The sequence below is a fragment of the Poecilia mexicana genome, unplaced genomic scaffold (genome assembly GCF_051168715.1).
Source record: "Poecilia mexicana isolate PSO_F unplaced genomic scaffold, ASM5116871v1 scaffold_14, whole genome shotgun sequence".
Lineage (NCBI taxonomy): Eukaryota > Metazoa > Chordata > Actinopteri > Cyprinodontiformes > Poeciliidae > Poecilia > Poecilia mexicana.
In genome coordinates this window covers 25,486,205-25,506,449 of record NW_028263383.1, presented here as the reverse complement: position 1 = coordinate 25,506,449, position 20,245 = coordinate 25,486,205, and the positions used below count along the sequence as shown (strand labels likewise).

Here is a 20,245-nt window from a genome sequence, read left to right as displayed (position 1 = left end):
ATAATTCGAGTTAAACTTCATGACTTTATAATTGGACACATAACCTGCCCTCATACCTCCAGTCAGAAGCCGTCAGGACTCCAGAACTCAATCTTAACCTTAGATGACATTCAGACAAAAATCAGAATGACTTTCTTTATTGTCATTTCCTGTCCTCTGTGGGACACCGTAGAGCTCGAGTCCAAGCAGTAATATTATTTTGTCAGTGTAATCAGATTCATTAACAGAAACTAAACCAGAGCTAAACTTAAAATCAAGGCCTGAGGGGAAATATTCAGCTCAACCTGTTTCCACTGACAGCATCACTTCAGGGTCCACAGCAGATCATCTGGAGACGCCGGTGTTCCCCTCCCTTTCTCCCTCCCTCCCAGTGTTTCACTCTTCAAAAAGGAAAAAAAAAAAAAAAAAAGACTAAAACATTCATTGTGAAGCTTGAATTGGATTGGTGCCGTTTCAGCAGGACGGGTTCAGTGGAAGACGGTCTGTCTCCAGCGTTTGTCGGCCGTGAACGGCCACAGACACTCGCTGATGGCGACGGAGAACGCTCGCGGCTCCACGCTCAGGTTCAGCTGCTCCAGGCGGGAACAGTTCAACTGGCTGTTGACTGGACGAGGAGCAGACCCGGCCGGCAGCTCCGTCAGCTGTGGACAGGCGGAGAGACGGCATGAGATGAAACAACGGAACCACCAGCAGATCTCCAGTCATTACCACTTCATCTATTGGCAGCAGGTAATAATGAATGTCTTAGGAAAACATGATCAGCTACAGCTGATTGCTGTTCCAATGAAACGATGAGCTGACTCACAGGTACGAGGTGATTGGATGGCAGGTTGAAGGCCTGCGCCATGGCAACAGCCATCTCATATTTGGTCATCTGCTCTTTACCAGAGAAATGGAAGATTCCTCGGATGGACGGATCCTGCTGAGAGAAACCGATTTGGTTTCAGAGACCGGTCTGGGAACTCCTCGTTATTTGACATTTTCACAACTTCACCTGGCTCCAATATCAGCTCATTAGCATATTGGCTCATTAGCGTAATAGCTCATTAGCATATCAGCAGAGCTGTGTAGATGTGACTGCAGGCTAGTGAGGCAGTTTTTCCATCTAACCCAACAGTGGAGGAACAGTTGGGTTAGATGGAAAACCCAGCTGTTTTCCATCGGGGGCCGACTGCATTCGGCCCTCGGGGAATGCAGTCATTAATACCAGTAATTCATTCAAATAACTTAGTTTTTTGTTCCAAAGCGTTAAAATCACTTCAGTTTGTAGTTTGTATTGGAGGACATTCAGCGTCAGAGCATTTTATTCAAAACATTAACAGACCGACACACTCCTGTCATCAAACTCCTGATCTTGTGTTGACACACGGACGTATTGCCTCATAGTTCTTTGTTAAATCTCAGACCCTGCACCGAGCGAGAACAGAGGACTAACAGAGGAGAATAGTAATAATCTCAAGTTTTATCTCAGTCCAGTTGCCAAACTTCCTCAGAGTCACGGCTTTGTTGATCCATCGACTCCAGCTCTCAGCAGTAACAACTTCATGATTTCTCCTTAAATAAAATTGATTCTATTAAACATAAAATGACTTGAACATGAAGGCTTCATCCTCAGTAAGTGAAGCAACATTAATGTAACTACAGAACTGATCTGTATTGAGTCAGCTGAGGTTTGACTTATCAAACATCAAGGGCCTCACGTATATAACACTGTGCAGTTCTCACAATAAAACCTGGCGTACAGACAAATTTAGAAAAGTGCGGTTGGATAAATGTGGTTCAGTTTAAACAATGAAATATTACAGTCATGATAAACATCGAGTTTGATGCTTCTAAATAACTGAATGAAGTCAGATTTCAAGTTTCAGTGTATTTAGGTGAATTTTGACACCTGGCAGTTTGTTATTATCCACAGAAAAAGTTTGCGTGGCCGAAGCACAGTTTCACAGGTCAAAGGTTTGCGCTTATTTACGTAAACTTTCACGCCTAATCCATTTTTATACATGCCGACTTGTGCGTAAAATAGGGCGCCGCACATTTTTGGTGTGTACGCACGCTTTATACATGAGGGCCCAGATCTTTATTTTTCAGACGGTGCCAATACTTGGAACGACGGCGATTCTTCAGAGAAGGCCCCAATAAAAATAATAAAGAAACAGGATCATTTCTGACAGCAGAGATCTTTCTGGAATACAAAGCAATCGTAGCTCTACTCTGCTGTCATCTTACACCAACATTTAACCAGGTTTGATGTCCTAAAACACTGAAGAGCGCCAAACATGCAAAACATCAGGAAGCAGGAAGGGAGCAAATACTTTTGCACTCTGCATTCCTGGAGTATAGAATTAATATGTAATATTTAATATATAGCATCACTCAAAATCATTCTGAGTCATTTCCTGTTTTCTTACATGTTTTGGAGGATGTGCCAGCCAAAACTCATTTAGATGAACCTGGTTTCACACACCCACAGTTCAAACTGATCTGACATCATCATCTTCTTCTTCTTCATCAGTAGTAGGAGCGGCGGCACTCTGAACTCCCACCTGTCTCGCTCTCTCAGCCAGCTTCCTGCAGACGGCGGCGACGTTTCGAGCGTCGGTGGGGAAGCGCTGCAGGCAGTGGTCCAGCGCCCGCCGCTCCTCCGTCGCCTCCTGGACCTGTTGCCATAGCGACGTCACGGCGCTCTCCGTCACAGACTCCACCTCCCCGAACAGGACGGGAACACGCAGGATCACCGCGCCTGAAACGGGAGCGGTCAGTCAACTAATGAACCACGAGGTCATCCTCAGCTGCCTCCGTAGTCATGATGCTACACCATCGGGTAACTTTAAGCCGTCAGCGAAACCTGCTGGCCCCCACAGGTGAGTCACCTGGACAACAACACAGGCCACCTGTTGTCTGCCAGTCATTTACCTGGACAGTGTCTGAGCGCCTCCCTCTCTCCCTCCAGCTTGCTCCGCCCGTACAGGTTGAGTGGGTTGGGACAGTCGTCCTCGCCGTACGGAGGGTTCCGGCCGTCGAACACGTAGTCGGTGCTGATGTAGATGAGCAGGGCACCGCAGGCGGCTGTGGTCAGAAGGGTCAAAGGTCAAAGGTTACAGGAAACGTACACGACCGTGGTCCTCCTGGCACATGAACGCCAGGATTGTTAAAATCCATTTTCCTTGTGATCAGAACCAAAACACAATCCCCTGGTTTGGAGCGGAACCTGAACAAGTTCTGACCCGGTTTACTGGGTGTCCAGTCAGACTGGTTCTGTAGAACCAGAAGGTTTCTGTCACAGGTTTCTGCTGTTGGAGCAAAAACACACTTCCTTTTTTTGGATTTCTAGATTTATCTGAACCAACTGGGTTGTGGTACCAGACCTGATTGGACCAGGTCATAAAGAACCAGAGTGGGTCTGGGTCTGAACCAGGGGCAGATCTACAGGGGGGGCAACAGGAGGCCACTAAATTTTAAAATGGAGACAAAACCAACGTTAGATGATATTAATGACATTAATGTCTTAATTCTCTGTAGAAATCCCTGTGCAGACAGTAGATATTAACATGCTTTACAAATGTTATCAATTCATCACTAATTATGTGAAATATGAAGCAAATGACACAGAAATGCAGTGAAACTGCATCGCATTATTTAAATGCCACTTTGTTTTATATATGAAGAAGCAAAGATGACGCATGAATCCATTCAATCATTTCCAAACAGCAAACAAGTTTTACAGTGAAATCATAGATCATTCTCTCTAGATCCGCAGCATGCTGCTCTAACTGCGGAGACTCTGTAATTAAAACTATTCATGTTATGAAAATTAAACTGGAAAACGTTTAAAGAGACGAGTTCAATGAACCTGGAGTCAGACCAAACTGAGTCGATTTCATTTTGCTGAGGTGAAATTAAAAAGTAAGAGAAGCGACTCAGCAGATAAAAAGATCAACACTAACGCCTGATTTCATCTTTAGAAACAGTAAAAGTAGAAAATTGCCAAAATTCTGTTTTTTAAGACCAACGTTTGAAAAATTATACAAATGAGTAAATAGAAAATAACTAAATAACATTTATACCAAAAACCTTTCTTAGTTTTCTGCCAAGGAACATGGAGCCATTAAATAGATTTTTGGTTTTTATTGCTTCTACTTTCCCATAATGCACCGCTGAGTTCCAGCATGGACCCTGCCTTGACCTCTGACCCCCCCTCCCACATAAAAGTCTGTGGTCTAAACCTGAAGTCTGGCTCCGCGGCGTCATGTGACCACTTACCTGTCTCCCTGGAGACGGTGCTGGAGGCGTGGACGTTCAGGCTGACTGCCGCGTCCGCGTTTCTCTCCATGACGTCCGGACGGCGTTCTGCGGCGCAGTGGACCAGAACATCGGGCTGGAACAGAAATCCTCAGGTTACCATGACGACTGAAGTCAATCAGCACCAGAACCTGAGCAGACCAGTTTATTTCTCTTTACTAAAACTAAAACCGATAATGTCAGAGGATCAGTGACATCATCGATGGTACTTCCTGTTGTTTCTCTGCTGCTAAAAGTGAATCCACAAAATGTCTGATTTACAGAAAATTAATCTCTCTGAAAGCGACATTGCTGCCCCCTTGACCTTTGACCCCGTCTGGCTGTCCAAGGAGAGAGACGCTACAAACATTTTGAAAATTGAGGAACATTCAAATTAATGCAGCAAATTAATTAGTTATTAGCCGCCATTACTTAAATGGCTTAACAGTGAGATGGAACAATTCAGTTCAATCATAACTTATTGATCCCAATAAGTTGTTATTGAGATCAATAATAATCTGATCCCAAAGTATTATTTATAATCCAGTTTAAAAGTATTATTAATTGGGGGAGATCTGCTGTAGCAGTCTGTGTAACAGCCAATCTAAAGAGTCCTCTGACTGAAGACACTGTATGATGGACTGATGAAGAGGATGCTGCGGGTTGTCAGGCTGTGCTGAAAGATCCAATCCAACTCTGATCCAGAAGAATCTGGATTCTACTGGATGTTCAGATCTTCCATGTTCATTCATTCATATTTTAGAATCAGTATTTGAGTAAATTTACAGAAATTAAATCTGATCTTAAACTCAAAGGTGATGACGAGTGAAAACATTTCATTTGTTCTGAGATCAATAAAGTCAACCTCAGTCTGGTCTAGTCCAAGCATTAAAGAGCCTCAGTTTGGTCTAGTACAAACATTCAGGAAGTCTGTTGTCTGCTATTGGTGGAAGGGGCGGTTCAGTCAACCAATCATCATAGCGGCTGCAGCCAATAACATGCAGCGACAGGATGCATTTATACCCACACAGAGCAGAGGAGGTCAAAAGTTTTCATATGGGGTCGGGTTCTGGTACCTTGGTCTCCTGCAACAGTCGGCGCACGGCGTCCTCGTCGGTCAGGTCACAGCGCAGGAAGCGGGGCCGGGCCCGTCGCAGGCCGGTTCCGCTCACCGTCCAGCCATGGTTCTGGAACTCCCTGCAGACGGCCCGGCCCAGAAGGCCCGTCGCTCCTGTAACCACAACCCTCGGGCCCTGGGGCAGGACCTCATCCTGGGGATGAGCGGAAAGCCAGGTTAGAAAGGTGCGTATCCTGTTGCTATGGAAACGGCAAGTTCAGTATCAAACTGAAGGGAGGGTCCGAAATACCGAGAGGAACTGAATATTAACACCAGAGAACCGCAAGAATCCAGAACCAGAGGGAACCAGAACCTGTAGGAACCCGAACCAGAGGGAACCAGGACCAGAACTAGTGCACATTTATAAACAACATGGAGGCCTCACTTTGATGACAGCGCTACTCGGTCTCCATGGAGACGCTCGGTTCTGGCTCCTAATACGGGACCACCTCGCTGGCATACCTGAGTTCGCACCTGTTTCTGCTACCTGTCGAGACCTGCCTGGCCCAACCTGTTCCCACCCGAACCAGCTCTCCCACCTGTTCCCACCTGCAGACCCGGAGCCACGCCTCCAGCTGTTTTTTACAGGTAAACTGTACCTGGACCAGCTGCACGAGCCCGGGGCTGAACACCAGCCTCTGTTCTGCGCATGCGCTGCTCATGTCCGTCCACTGATCGGTACCGATTCTGGTGTCAGTCACTGATCTCTGTCTGAGGACTTGCTACGCAACTCGCTCCTTCACTTCCGGTCAGATCAGCTGATTGCCGTAAAGCAGCTCTGGCGATAGCAGGCGGCTAACCGGAAATGACCAGCCGAACTGTGATGCGGGTCCATAATGCATGACTCGTAGCCAAGTGCTGATTTCCTGATTTCTACCGGAACCGGTTGCGAACCCACCTGCAGAGCCGAGAACTGGAACCCAGGCATCTGACGCGGACCGCCACGAAACCGCAGAACCAGAACCACCCAGCTGCAGCTCCCGATATGGCAAAGGAAGTGGCAATTCTTCCGCTGCTGATTATTTATAGCGTTGCAAGCAACGAGGTGGCCCACTACCGCCACTGCATGGCCAGGAGCCGAGAGCTGGACCAAAATTCAAATCAGAACCGTGAGTTTCAGAAAATAAAGTCTAAATCAGAAATGGCCAGTTTCATCCTCTAAAACTTTCACCTGCAACTTTTAGATACATCCCTGCTCTAACTCACCTGGACCAATCAATGGCTCCGTACCTGGGTTACTGCTGGAGACAACACCAATGTGGACAGGAGAGAGAGAGAGTTGCTGACAGACTGGAGATGGGCGAGCAAGCTTTAGTGAAACAGGGAGAGAGAGAGAGCAGCAGCCTCGTCTGTCAGTCAGCTCCACAAATAGAAAGCTCTCTCTCCTGCAGTGTTGGTGTGGATCGCCCGGTTCTGAACCCAGAGACTCCAGAACTGGAACCAGCTGCAGCAGGAACCTGGACTATTGGTTGTATAGTAATAGTAATAGTAATATTCTATCTGGACCTGGAGCCGGACTCTGCTGGGTCCAGAACCTGAATGATCCGAGTTGGTTCTGATCTCTGATCTGATCCCAGGTAAACAGATCTGATTGGTTCAACCGTTGATGTTTAATTATGTTATTTAGTTTAATTAAACAATAAACTCATTTAGCTTTGAAAATGTTTTGATGTATGATTTCAGCTTCAGAACTTTTTCCCATTGAGTTGAAGTTATACCGAGCCACAGAACCCGAAACTCTGAGATTTAAACTCTGAAGAAATGTATGTAAAGTCAGCAGCAGGGAGTCACAGTAATTAGACTGATTAATCAGTTTTATTACTGATTAATCAGCGTTATTAGTGACTAATCAGTGTTATTAGTGATGACTAACACCAATAAGATGATTAATTACTAATAAGGTAATCTTAGTGATTAATCATGACAACATGAGGATGAAGTGCAGAACTTTCTGGGAAGAATTATAAAGACAAAATAATAAATATAGAAAGTTAAACTGGAATATCGACTTAATGCTATAAACTAGATAGTTACAACATGGAAGGTAATTTAGCCGTTTAAATATTTCTGTAGAAATCAGTTAAAGTTTCTAGTAAACCCATCATTAACACCAAACACCAGCCCATCATTAACACCAAACACCAGCATAATGGGTTTTTAAAAAAATCTTTTTCCTCCACAGAAACAAGCTATGAGCGTCCTGGAGGGAGGAAGAGGAGCAAGGAAGGACCTTGGTGCACATGGCCTCGCTGAGGCTGACCTGCTGCCTCATCACAGCTCCAGCCCACAGATCCTTCCCTGTTCGCTAGTTCCTGCAGACAAGAGGTCGGAGGTCACCTGGACAGGTGAGAGGGAAGTGGAGTACCTGGACATCTTCAGCAGGGATGATGATGAGGCGGATGAAGGCAGCGAATGGTCTGAGGAGGATCTGTCTCTGCACTTCTCTCCCTCCGTTATTCTCCAATCGGACGATGAAGAGTCGGAGCCTGAGAGTGGCTTAGATTGTGCGTGCGTAACCATGGAAACACAGGTGAGTTTTTCTGACAATGTCACTGATTTATCTTCCCGAGAACAGAACATAAATACATTCTTTCATCAGATTTGATCCCTGAAGTGATTCAGGTTCCCTCTGTGTTAGAGAATTTTCGGTATTATCATTATGTTATTACTTTAGTTCACATTCAGTCTATAGATCGTTGTAATTTTTAGATTAAAGTGTTCTCTTCCTTATGTGTGTATGAACTGACCTGGAGGTCAGGACTGTCTGTTTCATCTTCATGTGAAACAGTTAACTCTGTGTTTCCCAGACCCTAAATTCTTATCAATCAGAATACCTCCTAACTGCCTGTGAGCAGTTGTATTTTGTTTTGCTAACAGCTTGACCGAGATTTGAACTGAGCTCAGACCGTAGATCAGATATCACACCTGGCTGGTTTGTTTAGGTTAGAAGTTTTACGACCTTTGTTGTTCTTCCTGACTGCCCCTTTTGGCTGTTCTGCTTGGACAATAAAACAGGGGCTCGTGTGGAAGGAGATCAGAACTCTCTGTGAACGGCTTGAAGAAGTTGTTGATGGAGATTTCTCCTTTTGCAAAAGCTTTGTCATAAAATTCATATACGTTGTCTGTGGTTCTTTATATAGGTTCGAGAAAAAGTACCTATCACTCTGCTGTTCTCATTAAAATCCGTCCAGAGGACGTTTTACAGAATCATGTGGTTTTATGGAAATAATGCCTGAATATTTACACACGTCTTAGTGCAGAGCTGCAGATCTCAGGTAGAATGCACATTGTTGCCATTTCCCTCTTTATGGCCACACTGATTCCAAACAGGTTAAAAGACAAAACATTCAAACATTTAGATATTTATCCATCATCCATTTCCAGTAGTCACTGGGCCAAAGGCAGGGACAACTGGACATGTACCCGTCCATCACAAGGTTTATTTTACATTCCCATAATTTGTTCAAGTTCCTGACTTTCCTGTTCACCCTGTCATTTTGTGGTCACTGTCCCTTTAAGAGACCAGCGGGTACAGTTACTCCAAAGTCATGCACTTACAGCTGTAATTGTTTTGGTTTTCGCCTGTCGTGGTCAAACATTAAATCATATTTGGTTGAATTAGAACACGTTGACCATCTGTCAACATTTTCTTTATGTCGTGGTTTAAACTAGTTTGTCAGCAGACGTTCTGTTCCTCTAGACGTTTCTCTGCTGCGTCTCCTGTCTGTCCAAATGAACTCCGAGGTTTTTATATTCCTCCACTTCTTCTCAGTGATGGAAACAGAATGTGACCTTTGACCCTGTTTCTTCTGAAATCATTTCTTTTGTTTTGTTTCCATCCGAGATTATTTGATTGTTCCCTCCATGCCACCAAGCGTCCAGCAGCTCTCAGTCCTCTGGTCCATTTCTGAACCAGAGACTACTGGAAGTCTGAAGAGCAGAGAGAGAAAGGAATGGTGAGAGTCCAGAACCCTGAGGAACTCCTGCTGCCTCCTGGGTCAACCCTCAGTCCTTCAGTCTGTTAGCAAGGCAGCCATAGATGTAGATCAGATAGATTAGATTAGATTAGATTTATTGTATTTGTTTATAGATCCAGGTAAGTCTGCTGGAGTTCCTGCAGAGCAGATCAGATGAAACTGATCCTTAGAGCCGGTGCTTTGAAAAAGAAAACTTACAATACGGTCTTTGTAGAAACTGGATCCTGCACCATGACAATTGTCTTCCTGTCTGCTTACCTGAACAGGTGATGAAGAAGGACGACCCTCCTGAGAGGGGAGGAGTTACCGAAAGACATTCCCGTCCATTTTCATTTCTACGCCAGAACAGCATGCCTGCATCGCTGCACACGCATCCCACAGCCAGCGGCGAGGCTGCCAGCTACAGGGTCTACAAAGGCCGCATCGCAGGGGCCAATAGCGGTAAAAGCTTCTCTGTCTATAGACTGATGGAGTTCAGATACTTAGAAAATAATTTCAATGTAATCCTAAAACACAGCAGCAGTTCATCCAAGGTCATTACTGAAACATAGGAGAAATACAACAATGACTTAGGATGGATTGGTTGATTGGATGATTCGTTGGTTGGTTGGTTGGTCATCAGGTTTCCATGCTGAGTTGTGAAGCTGATCAGCCATTTGTCCTCAAAGCCTTTTGCTGCTCATTATTTCATGTAAACTAGATTAAACTTGCTTCCCTGTTCAGACGTGACCTGATCTGGTGCCAGACTGAGTTCTGATCCAGTTTTCTGATCTTTCAGGTCTCCCGCTGGAAGGAAGCCGGCGATGCCTTCAGAAATCTTATTCTCTGGATGAAAGTAAAACAAAGATGGCGTCAAGCCTCTTAATGAACATCTTGTCCAAGAAGATGCAGGTGGAGCAGAGCAGCACAACTAACAGCCTGAAGAAGCTGGAGGCAGCACCTGCCCCACCCGCTCCACCTGCCCCCCTTGCAGGGCAGCAGGGTGAACAGCAGGGGAAGACAGGTGCATCCAAAGCTCCACTGCACCTGGTCAGAGATGTGAAGAGTTTCAACAGCCTCAACAACAGCAAAGCTTTTAGCATGAACTCAATGAGCTGCAACGCTATTGGCCAGGAGGAGAGCGTCTCACGTCACCCTGCTGCAGAGGGTAAACATCATACTGCCATGGTTACGGCATCTCTCAGCAAATCACAGAACAGGCAACAGGACGACGCTGACAGCCGTCCAGCAGCAAATGAGAAACAAAACAGTCATCCAATGGACAAGTCTGAAGACACGCCCCCTGTCCAACCCGTCCACCACTTCCAACCCGTCCACCATGTCCGCCACATCCAACCCGTCCACCATGTCCAACCCGTCCACCATGTCCAATCCATTCGCCACATCCAACCCGTCTGTCATGTCCAACCCGTCCACCATGTCCAACCTGTCCGCCATGTCCCTTCAGAGCTGAACCAATCAGAGACAGCTGCAGTCTCCTTTGCCCCCTTGCAGCGCTCACCACCCGATCTCCAGAAACAGAAGTCCTCTGAGTCTGCCCCAGAGCTCCACTTCCGTCCATGCTCCACCCAGAGTCAGCGCTCCACCCGATGTGAAGCTTCTCCCTTGGCTCCCATCCAGCTCCTCCATCCCTGTTTTTACAGGCTGCAACCCAACCTGAGAAGCATCCCCTTTATTCACCCTCCTCTGACCTGCATGCCATCCCACCACCATCCCCCAGCTCCTCCCCACCTGTTGGTGAACCCTGACAAAAGTCCAATCAAAGTCAGGGATAACTCTTCAAATCGGACTGAAACCAGCGGAGATCCGGACCGCAGGAGCTTTGGGAGATGTGAACAGGTTCAACCGCCACAGCAGCCCTTACCTGTGAGTTCACAGACTTTCACACTTGGCCAGGTATGCAAGGACCTGGTTTCCACTGCAGCACCGGGAGTCTTGTTTAGTGCGCCTGCTTCCTGTCACCTCGTGTTAGACGCCAGCAGTCAACGTGGCTTCTACATGGACGCCGGTCCAGCAGCTCAGAGGAAGTTGCTGCTGGACCCGGAAACTGGACGCTTTGTCCAGGTGTTCCTACCTGCAGGCTCCGCCCCCCCCATGTTGGGGGGCAACCCAACAGTCCTGCCAGTCATTCAGTTTCCAGTGATGGGCGTGCCCTTGCTGTACGGTGGCCCCTACCTACCTGTTACCATGACAACACCTCATGATGATGTCGCCATGATCCTTCATCACACCTGAAGCTCCAGCTGCTCCTCTAGATTTTAGTTTTCTAATTAATGTTTAATGTCAGTGACAAGAACAAACTGGAAACCAAAGGACTTTAAATAGGCCGTCTCTGCTGCAGCAGCTTCCTTCTCAGGAGGTCAAAGTTCATCACAAGTTCTGTTGACAAACCGTAATGTGATCAGAGGAGGACTTCAGGGTTAGGGTTAACCCTTTGCTTCTGAGCTTTACTGACTCCTTCATTTCTATCAAATGTCAATAAAACTTCAACATGAAAAGCAGTGGAGTTCATAAAATAAGCCTGAAACTTTGTTTAATGTGAAATCTGTGCTGAAATCAAAAATGTCAGATTTTCATTCTTTCAATGTCAATCTTTGAAGTTGCAGGTTTGAGTAAATTAACCATTGTGATCAAATTTGTGCTCAAGATTCTTACGTTTTAAATTTGATAATCATCTTGTTTGAGATGGCCACATTCTTAAGTTAACATGGTAGTGGAACTGGACTCGTTGTTTCTTGGATATGTGGGCAGTCTGGTTCCACCGATCAGAACTGAAGAGGCTCTTATGGTGAAAGTTGAATCTCTGTGAATCAAGGGTTATGGTTCCTGACCTTTAGGAAGCCCAAAGGTCAGAGTTCAGTCGTGGTTCCAGAAAGTAGACCTAACCTCTGAAACCGGGTTCCACTAAAGCATCAGAACTCTATGGAACTGTCAACATGGCCGGTCCAAACAGAACCGGGCTCATGTAGATCCTGATGAGAACTTGTTGATTCTTGAGTAACTTGGCTGCTTTTGACCAGTAGGGGGCGCTATTTGTAAAGTTCAATTAGAGTATCACCAGAAACACAGTTCAATACATTTTATTTGAAAACCTAACAATCTTCTGACCCGAACATTTAGTACCGGTTCTGACAATAAAGGTGAGGAGGAGTTGGAGCTACAGCAGAAAGGAAACAGGAAGCTGTCATGAGTCCAGCTCCAGGAACCATAATTTAATCAATAATATTGATAGATGAACCTTCTGCTCAATTATCCGGAAGAACCTGCATTTTTAATCTGATTAAATTCAACCTCATTGGCTTAGCATGATGACATCACTGTCACACCTTGGTGCTTGGCAGGGGGGCATCTGGTAGCTCCTCTCCCTGACCCGCTATCTCCTCCCCTTCCGGGGGCAGATCTTCCTCACGCACCCTGAAACCTGTGAAGGTGGGGCAGACGGGGAACCGGCGGAGCCAGCGGGTCCGTCTGACCACGCCCATCCCCACAGGGAAGTCATAGGAGGTGGAGCCTGGAGAGGGGGCGGGGCCTGATGTGGGGGCGGTGCTTGAGGAGCTCCACTGCACAAGTCCTCGCTCCTCCCTCGTTCCTGAACACAGAAGAAGAAAACAGGTGTGTGATATCACTCCAGCTCCATCTTTCCACAATATTTAGGTTTTGTGGGTTCCATTCTTGTAATATTTTTGGATTGGTTTTCTTAAGAAATAAATTTAATCAAAGGCACTTAATGCTTTTATGTATTTGTAGAGGCTTCATATAAAAACTGAAATTCTGTGAAACATTCTGTAGAAAGTTCTCCTTGAAGACTAGAGCTGAAAATGCTCCTGATCAGCTGCTGCTATTGGCAACAGATGGTTGGGTTGTTGTTCACCTGGTATTGTGTTGTCGAGACAAAAAGCCAGAAAACCTCCAACGAACATCTCAGTGGACAGAAGAACTGTCAGAATCTGATCCAGTTCTACAACACCTGAACCAGAAGAGAGAGAATCGTTAAAGTCAGATGAAAACCAATCAGCAGCTCCAGATGAAAACCAGTACAGCCAACCAAAAGTATCTCTAACGTTCAGTTAGGAGGACTCCAGATTTTATTCACACTGAAACTGAATCAGTTTCCAAATCAGAACTGGCTTGAGGTCCAGTTCTGGTCTGTAGAACGACTGATTGGTCAGGAAGTCCAGTTGAACCCGCCTGGCCAGCCACAAGATGCAGCTGCCATGGTAACGAAAACAAGTAGGACAGGTGACTGGAGGTCATGGATGCAGCTGCAGCTGCTAGCAGTGTGTAACTCTGGTGTCATTTCATTATCCACCAGCAGGGGGAGTCAGCTCAGCAGTTATCTTTTAAATTGAGGGACTCAAAGCAGCAAATCAAGGAAAATATTAAAACAATGACAAAAAATCTCTAATGAACACCAACATTCTCAGGTAAACACACTCACCTGTCCTGATGGCTTTCGGATGTGCGTCCAAGTATGCTGGCAGCGTGAGGCCGAAAAACATTGAGAACCCGAGAACAAAAAGATTTCTGGAAGAGTTCAAATCAACCAGCTGCAGGTTTGATAGACCAACAGCTGTGATCATACCTACGGATGAAGAAAAAAAAAAAAAAAAGGATTAATATGACCTCATCAACTCACCTGAGCTGAAAGAACCTGTGACTCACCAAACAATGTGCAGAACATTCCTCCCAGGATGGGATCCGGCAGAGAGGCAAACAGAGCCGTGAACTTCCCAACCGTTCCCAGGATGAACATGATCCCGGCTCCAAATTGCACCACCCGTCTGCTGCCCACCTGCACACATTTTAAATTATTTAAAATGTTTTTCTTTGATTCCAGCCACTATTTTAGATATGATGAACCTCTCCTTAGTACATGGACCACCAGTTTTTAAGCTAGCTGTAATTTAACTTTTACTTAGAAATCTTCTCTCAGTTAAGATGGCTTAATTGGAGACCTATATCTAATCTTCCTTTCTAATCTATAATTCTTGAGAAAATAGTTGTTAATCAAGTATGTGAGCATTTAAATAGTAACGACCTGTTTCAAGAAGTCAGAAGATGTCTGTGGATCCAGAGTTTACAAAACATAAACTCACCTCATCTCCAGTAATAAAGAACCTCAGTCTTATTTTTGACCAAGACTAGAACGTTCATCTTTACGTTTCTATTAAGAACAAGCCAGATAACTGTTTAAGCACAATACAAAATTGTTTCCCCTTTTCATCAGCAACACCCACTGGCCTTAAATAACCGCATAGCTGCCTTTGTTGGAATCAGCACATGAAACTAAGACACTCCCCCTAGTGGTGACCAGAAACTACAAGACACTCTGCTCCCATGGTGACGTGACGTCAATTGACACTAAATAAACAAAATGCATTTAAATAGAGCAGAACATTAAACCCTATGATCAATAACCCAGAACAAGTAATAAATGGACCAGTAGCCAGTACCACCCAGTACCAGTAAATCCTGCACCAGTTAATCTGGAACCAGTAAAACTTGGAGTAATCTGACCAGATAAAGAAGGGCCTCATTTATCCTGGTGAAGATTTTCACCTTGGTGATTCCAAGGACTCCGATGTTGGGACTGGAGGAGGTCGATCCATTTCCTGTCCCTAACAGACCAGCAATGACGCAGCAGATTCCCTCAGTGAAGATCCCCCTGAAACAAGAAATGAGGCAAATCAACAACCTGAACAGCAAAGGAGCGGAGTCAGCCACCAACTTCCAGACTCACCTGTTGATAGCATGAACTGGTGGCGGCGTGGCACCTGACAGACGGGCGCAGGCGTAATAATCTCCAATGGACTCCACAATCCCCGCCATGGTGGCACTCAGCATCCCCAACACGCCAGCAACAGTCACCACTGGCAACCCCCACTGACCTATGGGACATCACCATCATCATCATCATCATCAGCCCTGTGTCTTCATTACATCAGGGGCGTTTCCTTGGCGAATCCCTTACATGGGTAGGGCATCCTGAACCAGGGAGCTGACGCCATGATGTCCCCACGAGCGTCGGTCCGTCCTTTGTGTCCATAGCGATCCGGGTCGTTAGGGAGCAGGTCAGTCAAAGTAAGAATGTAACAAACGAGCCAGACCAGCATTATGGCGAGGATGATCTGAGACGAGATTCAGAGGATAATATCACTACATCACGTCATCGCTGACTTCACCGCCTCTGTGGAGTCTCATTTACAGGAAACATCTTGAAGATCTGGACTCTGGTGGACGTCAGTCCTTTTCTTCTACTGTAAACAGGAACAGGAATTGATGTTGTCCTCAGGTACTGAGCAAACAGCACAATTAGTAACATACACCTGTAGAGAGAAACAGACATGTCTGTTAAGGGTTACGTGTTTCAAACTGAGAAGTCGAGAGATGCTGATAGGTGGACAGGTGTCTTACAAAGCAGACAGGCCCCAGTGGGCCCCAGCTCTGTCTCCAGCGGTGGTGAATACGGACAGACCGATCAGGGAGACGGTTGGTGTGATGGTGAGTGGACCAATGTACTCCAATAGCAGACCGGGTAATCCAGAGAAACCAATCACAACTTCCACCAGACTCGACATGATAATGGCTCCCTGAATCTGTAAACAAGCAAACGACAAAACAAAACAAAACATCTCCTATAGAAAACAGAAACATCACAGAATCTTTCAGACCCTGAAGACTGAATTGCCTCTGACCCAGCTGAGGAGATGCAGGCTGGCCAGGAGGGCATTGTGGGGTTTCAGAGGTGACATTCTACTCCACCAAGAGTCTGTGCCATAAAATACTAAATGGATCAGAACTACCTTAACAATGCAGTGTTAAACTAAACTGAAGTCTGACAAGATTGAGTAATGTCTTCTATTATCAGACCTGCAGCAGAACCTGGCGACTTCTGACTCTGATCAATAGAAGAGAACCAGGCTCCAGTAGAGAGGCAGAGGTCCAGTTCTGGTCCAGTCTAGAGTTTGTCATGACCTTGTCTGAACCAGGTTCAGGCCCTTAGACTTTAGTCTTCTTTAAGGACTTGTTGAAGTTGTCTGAAGAGACCAGAGTTTTGATGGGTTTTGTTTTTGTTCTTACGGTTCCTGATGCAGAGATTCTACCAAGGTATGAGTCAAAAGTGAACTTGGCCTCAGTGTGAACCCTTAAAACGGGAATTTCATTAATCCTGACCCACATCTAGATGCCTGACCACCTGGGTTATCATCATACCTCTCTGATCCGAGGGTGCCAGACATGGGAGGTGTTGAGGGGAAGACTCCAGTTCCCATAAATCACATCTGGAAATAAAACCCATAAATGTCAGGCTCACCATGTTTACTTACAGAAACAAAGCATCAGTGCTCAGAAATGAAGCATCACCTTCACTGGGACACGCCCAGCGGTCCAGGCCGAGGATGGCCTGAGCAGGAATCAGGAAGGCAAAAGCACTGGCCTGAAACAAAGGAAGCCTGGAAGCACAGACTCACTTTAGTCTTAAGCTTGTCATATTCTCCTGAAGCTTCAGCAAAGACCTACCTGACTCCAATGGTGGTCTGGATCAGTGTGGTGATTCCAACGGTGGTAAAAATGGTTCCGATCAGCTGACTCACAGTGTTTTGGTCTTGTCCGACACACATAGCTTCAGCCAGAAGGAATGGGACTGCCACGGTGCCGCTAAAACATGTCAGGTAATGCTGTGAACCAATGAGAAAAGAGTCACCCTTCAGTCTCAGCAGAAAGTTCAGCGACCCAAATGGTGGCTCCGCCCCCAATGGGCAGTTGATGAGCAGTTTTGATCCAAGTAACCAGCTGTCTCTAAAATGAATTTTGCTCCGGTGTGCAACGTTGCCAAACCAATGTCAGACTCAGAAACTTCTCTGGTCTCAAGAAACTGATCAACCGCTGGTAGTTTTGGCCGTGCTACAGTTCGGTTCTGACCCACTGTGATGGAGCTGCTTCCCAGTCAAGGATCAAGGACTCAGCCTCGCGAACAGGAAGGCACTTCTGATCCGCTACCCAACCACAGGGTCTCCTTGGCAACGCCCCAAATAAAACTGATTGGAAATCAACTCTGGGGGAGGAAAACCTAAAACTCTTCAATATTGCACAACTTCATTGGTTATTTGATTATTGCTGCCAAGAATAATTAGAAGTTATTTTAGGGAAAGCCGGCTCCAGCAGGATTCTGTCAGAACCTCCAGATTTACTGGATCAGACTCCTGAACAGGATTTAAATGGACTGAACATTTTTAGGCTGTTTGAAGAACATCTTTGCTTTGTGACGGATTCATCAAGAACAAGACAAAGTAAACTGAATAATCCAGTCAGATCCCACCTGACCCCTTATGGTCTGTAGAGTTCTGACAGAACCGTTCTGGGTGGAACTGGACCGGTTTAGTCCGATTCTCACCTGTAGTCCCAGCAGGATGCACAGGTACCATGGTGGGACGTCTTCAATGGTGTAAATCATGTCTAGTCCCGCCTTCTCTGCTCTGGTTGGCTGGTTTATGGATGAGTCGGCCTTGCTCGGCCTGCGGCCTCGTCCATCTTCCAGGTGATCCCGGCTCTGTTTGGACACAGACGCAGCAGCCTGACCAAGTATTCAGGTTTAACAGATGGAGTTCAGGAATATTTAGTGAGAATAAAATGCTGACTGCAGAAGAAACGGTTTAGTTCTGAGAAAACAGATTTTTCTACATCAGCAGTTTTGAATCCACTTCTTATGGTCCAGAGTTTTGTTCCAGGTCCAAAACACTGAGGCCAGATAATTCGGAAAGTAGGAGCAGTTGCCTCTCTGTTCAGCTTCCCTTGAAGACTTTTAAAAGTAAGGAGTTTTTTCCTGTCTGAGAAACCCAGGGAAGCTGAATGAGCAGAACTTTGCCTTTAAATTCACCCTGCAGGATAAACATATCAGTATGAATCCACTAGCTGGTTCTCCTCACCAATAAAAACCCAGCCTGAGAGGCAGTAGCCAATCAGCAGCCAGTCTCAGCTAACCCTCACAGCAGATGGCGCTGCAGGTAAAATCTACCTGTGTCCAACAAGAAACAGAAGAAAACAAGAATGCATTCCTAACACAACTAATACGTTTTATGTTTTTATTTGCCAATCAAACATTGAACAACGTTTAGTCGCTGTTGATGTTCTGACCAGAGTTCTTCCAGAGTCTGCCTTGCTGCAAGAGCAGAAAATGGAAACAATCAGTTCTCCAAATCAGCTTGGCAGCTTTCTGTGGCCGGACAGAAACTGCAAGAAACAGCCAGAAAAGGCCAGAAGGGGTCAGAAACAAAAACATGGCCTGTGTGAAAACAGAAACAGCCAGAAACAAAAAGAAATGGCCAAACACAACTTGTTTGAGGAAGGAAATGCCAACAAATGGCCAGGAACAGAAACGACAAGAAACAGCCAGAAAAGGCCAGGAACAAAAAAAAAAAAGAAAGAAACGGCCTGTGTGATAACAAAAATGCCCAGAAACGGCAGGAAACAAAGAGAAATGGCCAAAAACGTCCAGAAACGCCTTTGTGGGGACAGAAACGACAAGAAACAGCAAGAAGCTCCCTGTGAAAGAACAGAAATGTCGGAATAAAACCGACAGCAACTGCAGGAAGGTGCTGGTTCAAACCTTTGCAGAAGAGAAGAATTACTGACAGAGGTGTTTTCCTCTGAAGAACGATGGATTTTAGGTTGTTTGGAGATAACCTTTGACCCTTAGAGAACCAACAGTTGCTGCTAAGTTTTTCCACTGTACCATTGTGCTAACAACTCCTGATTCTGCAGAGCAGGAATCTGATGATGACCTGCTGGCTAGCAGTTAGCCCTTAGTAGCTAACTAGCAGCTCCTGGTTCTGACTCAACCTCTTCACTAAAAGCAGGAAGGAGATGCTTGTTTGTTGTGATTCACCTAACAGAAGGAAATGATTGGTTCTCATTGTGATTCCAGGTGATTCTAACTGACTGAGGAATGCAGTAACTGTGTAAATCATTGGCATGGACTATAAACCGCTGTTTGTGTCACTGTGACCCTATTCAGAGCAAACAAACTTCGGTACCACTTCCAGGAAGGCGCACGTGTTTCTGAGAATGGACAGGTACACAACACCTGCTTTAGGTGTTGTGTTCCTGTGTGTCCAGAGGTGCATTGACACCTGAAGCTGGACGGTTTGAAGGTTTTGTTTGTCACAGATTTAATATTTCTTCACAGAAGCTGTTTCTGAATGAGAGTGGTCATCTGATCAAACTGGAAAGGCTTAAACAAAGTTTAACTCTGAGCCCTGAAAGCCTCACCTCAAGTTCTGAGAACTCACCCAACCTGGACCAGAATCAGGACCAGAACCAGGATCAGAATCGTGAATACCTTACCTTGGTGTCGTCCTCCATCTGAGCTGCAGTCGTCCGTCTGAAGGAACTCTAGGCTTCAGGATAAAGTCCAGCAGATTATTAACAGATTATTAACCATCAGCACAGAAACCTTTACCCATCTCACACCTGAGCTCACCTGGGGGGGCCAATCATCAGCCCCGAGGACAGGAAGAAGCTGAGAGCAGCACACATTCATCACCAGCCGCTCTCGCTGTGAGACCTGGAAGGAAGCTGTGACTGAAACTGCTTCAGCAGACAAAAGGCTTCCTGTTGACCTCTGACCTTAGGGTTCTGTCATGGCCCGATAGTCGGACCAGGAAACTCGTCAGGCAGAGAGGTCTTCCTCCTGGATCAACATGAAGAACAAAAGATGGACTTGGATTCAGCTGGAGTTGGAATGGTGTGGAAGCTGTTGGAGGCAGCTTTCAGGTGGTTCTATACTGGTTCTTCACTGGTTCCGCCTCCCTTCATCATGGCCGACTCCACCGAGACACCACGGCGGTGTGACATCACGGTGAAGGACAGGAAA

General features: G+C 45.9%; 3 protein-coding genes and 1 long non-coding RNA gene across 7 annotated transcripts; 2 read left to right on the top strand and 2 right to left on the bottom strand.

Annotated features, from left to right (window-relative positions):
* Positions 1-4: 4 nt before the first annotated feature.
* Positions 5-6,425, bottom strand: mat2b (methionine adenosyltransferase 2 non-catalytic beta subunit methionine). 4 transcript variants are annotated; one of them, XM_014988398.2, is made up of 7 exons: positions 6,297-6,425; positions 5,358-5,552; positions 4,264-4,378; positions 2,917-3,069; positions 2,547-2,743; positions 806-922; positions 5-641 (listed from the first exon to the last, which is right to left on the bottom strand). In XM_014988398.2, exons 1-7 carry the CDS (start codon positions 6,324-6,326, stop codon positions 468-470), a joined length of 981 nt encoding a protein of 326 aa, XP_014843884.1. In that variant the 5' UTR covers positions 6,327-6,425; the 3' UTR covers positions 5-467. The 4 variants fall into 4 exon arrangements, with proteins under 4 accessions (XP_014843884.1, XP_087868558.1, XP_014843882.1 ...); XM_088012432.1 differs by having other exon boundaries at positions 806-919; positions 6,297-6,424; XM_014988396.2 differs by lacking the exon at positions 6,297-6,425 and adding an exon at positions 5,998-6,151.
* On the top strand, positions 6,426-7,060 carry LOC148155608 (uncharacterized). Its single transcript, XR_015765256.1, has 2 exons — positions 6,426-6,507; positions 6,583-7,060. It is a non-coding gene; the product is annotated as an uncharacterized LOC148155608 (long non-coding RNA).
* Positions 7,061-7,362: 302 nt separating this feature from the next.
* LOC106918542 (uncharacterized) lies at positions 7,363-12,010 on the top strand. Its single transcript, XM_088012541.1, has 3 exons — positions 7,363-7,928; positions 9,642-9,816; positions 10,154-12,010. Exons 1-3 carry the CDS (start codon positions 7,590-7,592, stop codon positions 11,608-11,610), a joined length of 1,971 nt encoding a protein of 656 aa, XP_087868667.1. The 5' UTR covers positions 7,363-7,589; the 3' UTR covers positions 11,611-12,010.
* Positions 12,011-12,439: 429 nt separating this feature from the next.
* On the bottom strand, positions 12,440-19,775 carry slc23a1 (solute carrier family 23 member 1). The gene is made up of 14 exons (XM_014988394.2): positions 19,717-19,775; positions 17,768-17,923; positions 16,894-17,051; positions 16,738-16,826; positions 16,588-16,655; positions 15,790-15,971; positions 15,581-15,701; positions 15,347-15,503; positions 15,116-15,263; positions 14,935-15,040; positions 14,038-14,167; positions 13,814-13,957; positions 13,247-13,342; positions 12,440-12,964 (listed from the first exon to the last, which is right to left on the bottom strand). Exons 1-14 carry the CDS (start codon positions 19,732-19,734, stop codon positions 12,696-12,698), a joined length of 1,842 nt encoding a protein of 613 aa, XP_014843880.2. The 5' UTR covers positions 19,735-19,775; the 3' UTR covers positions 12,440-12,695.
* Positions 19,776-20,245: the final 470 nt, after the last annotated feature.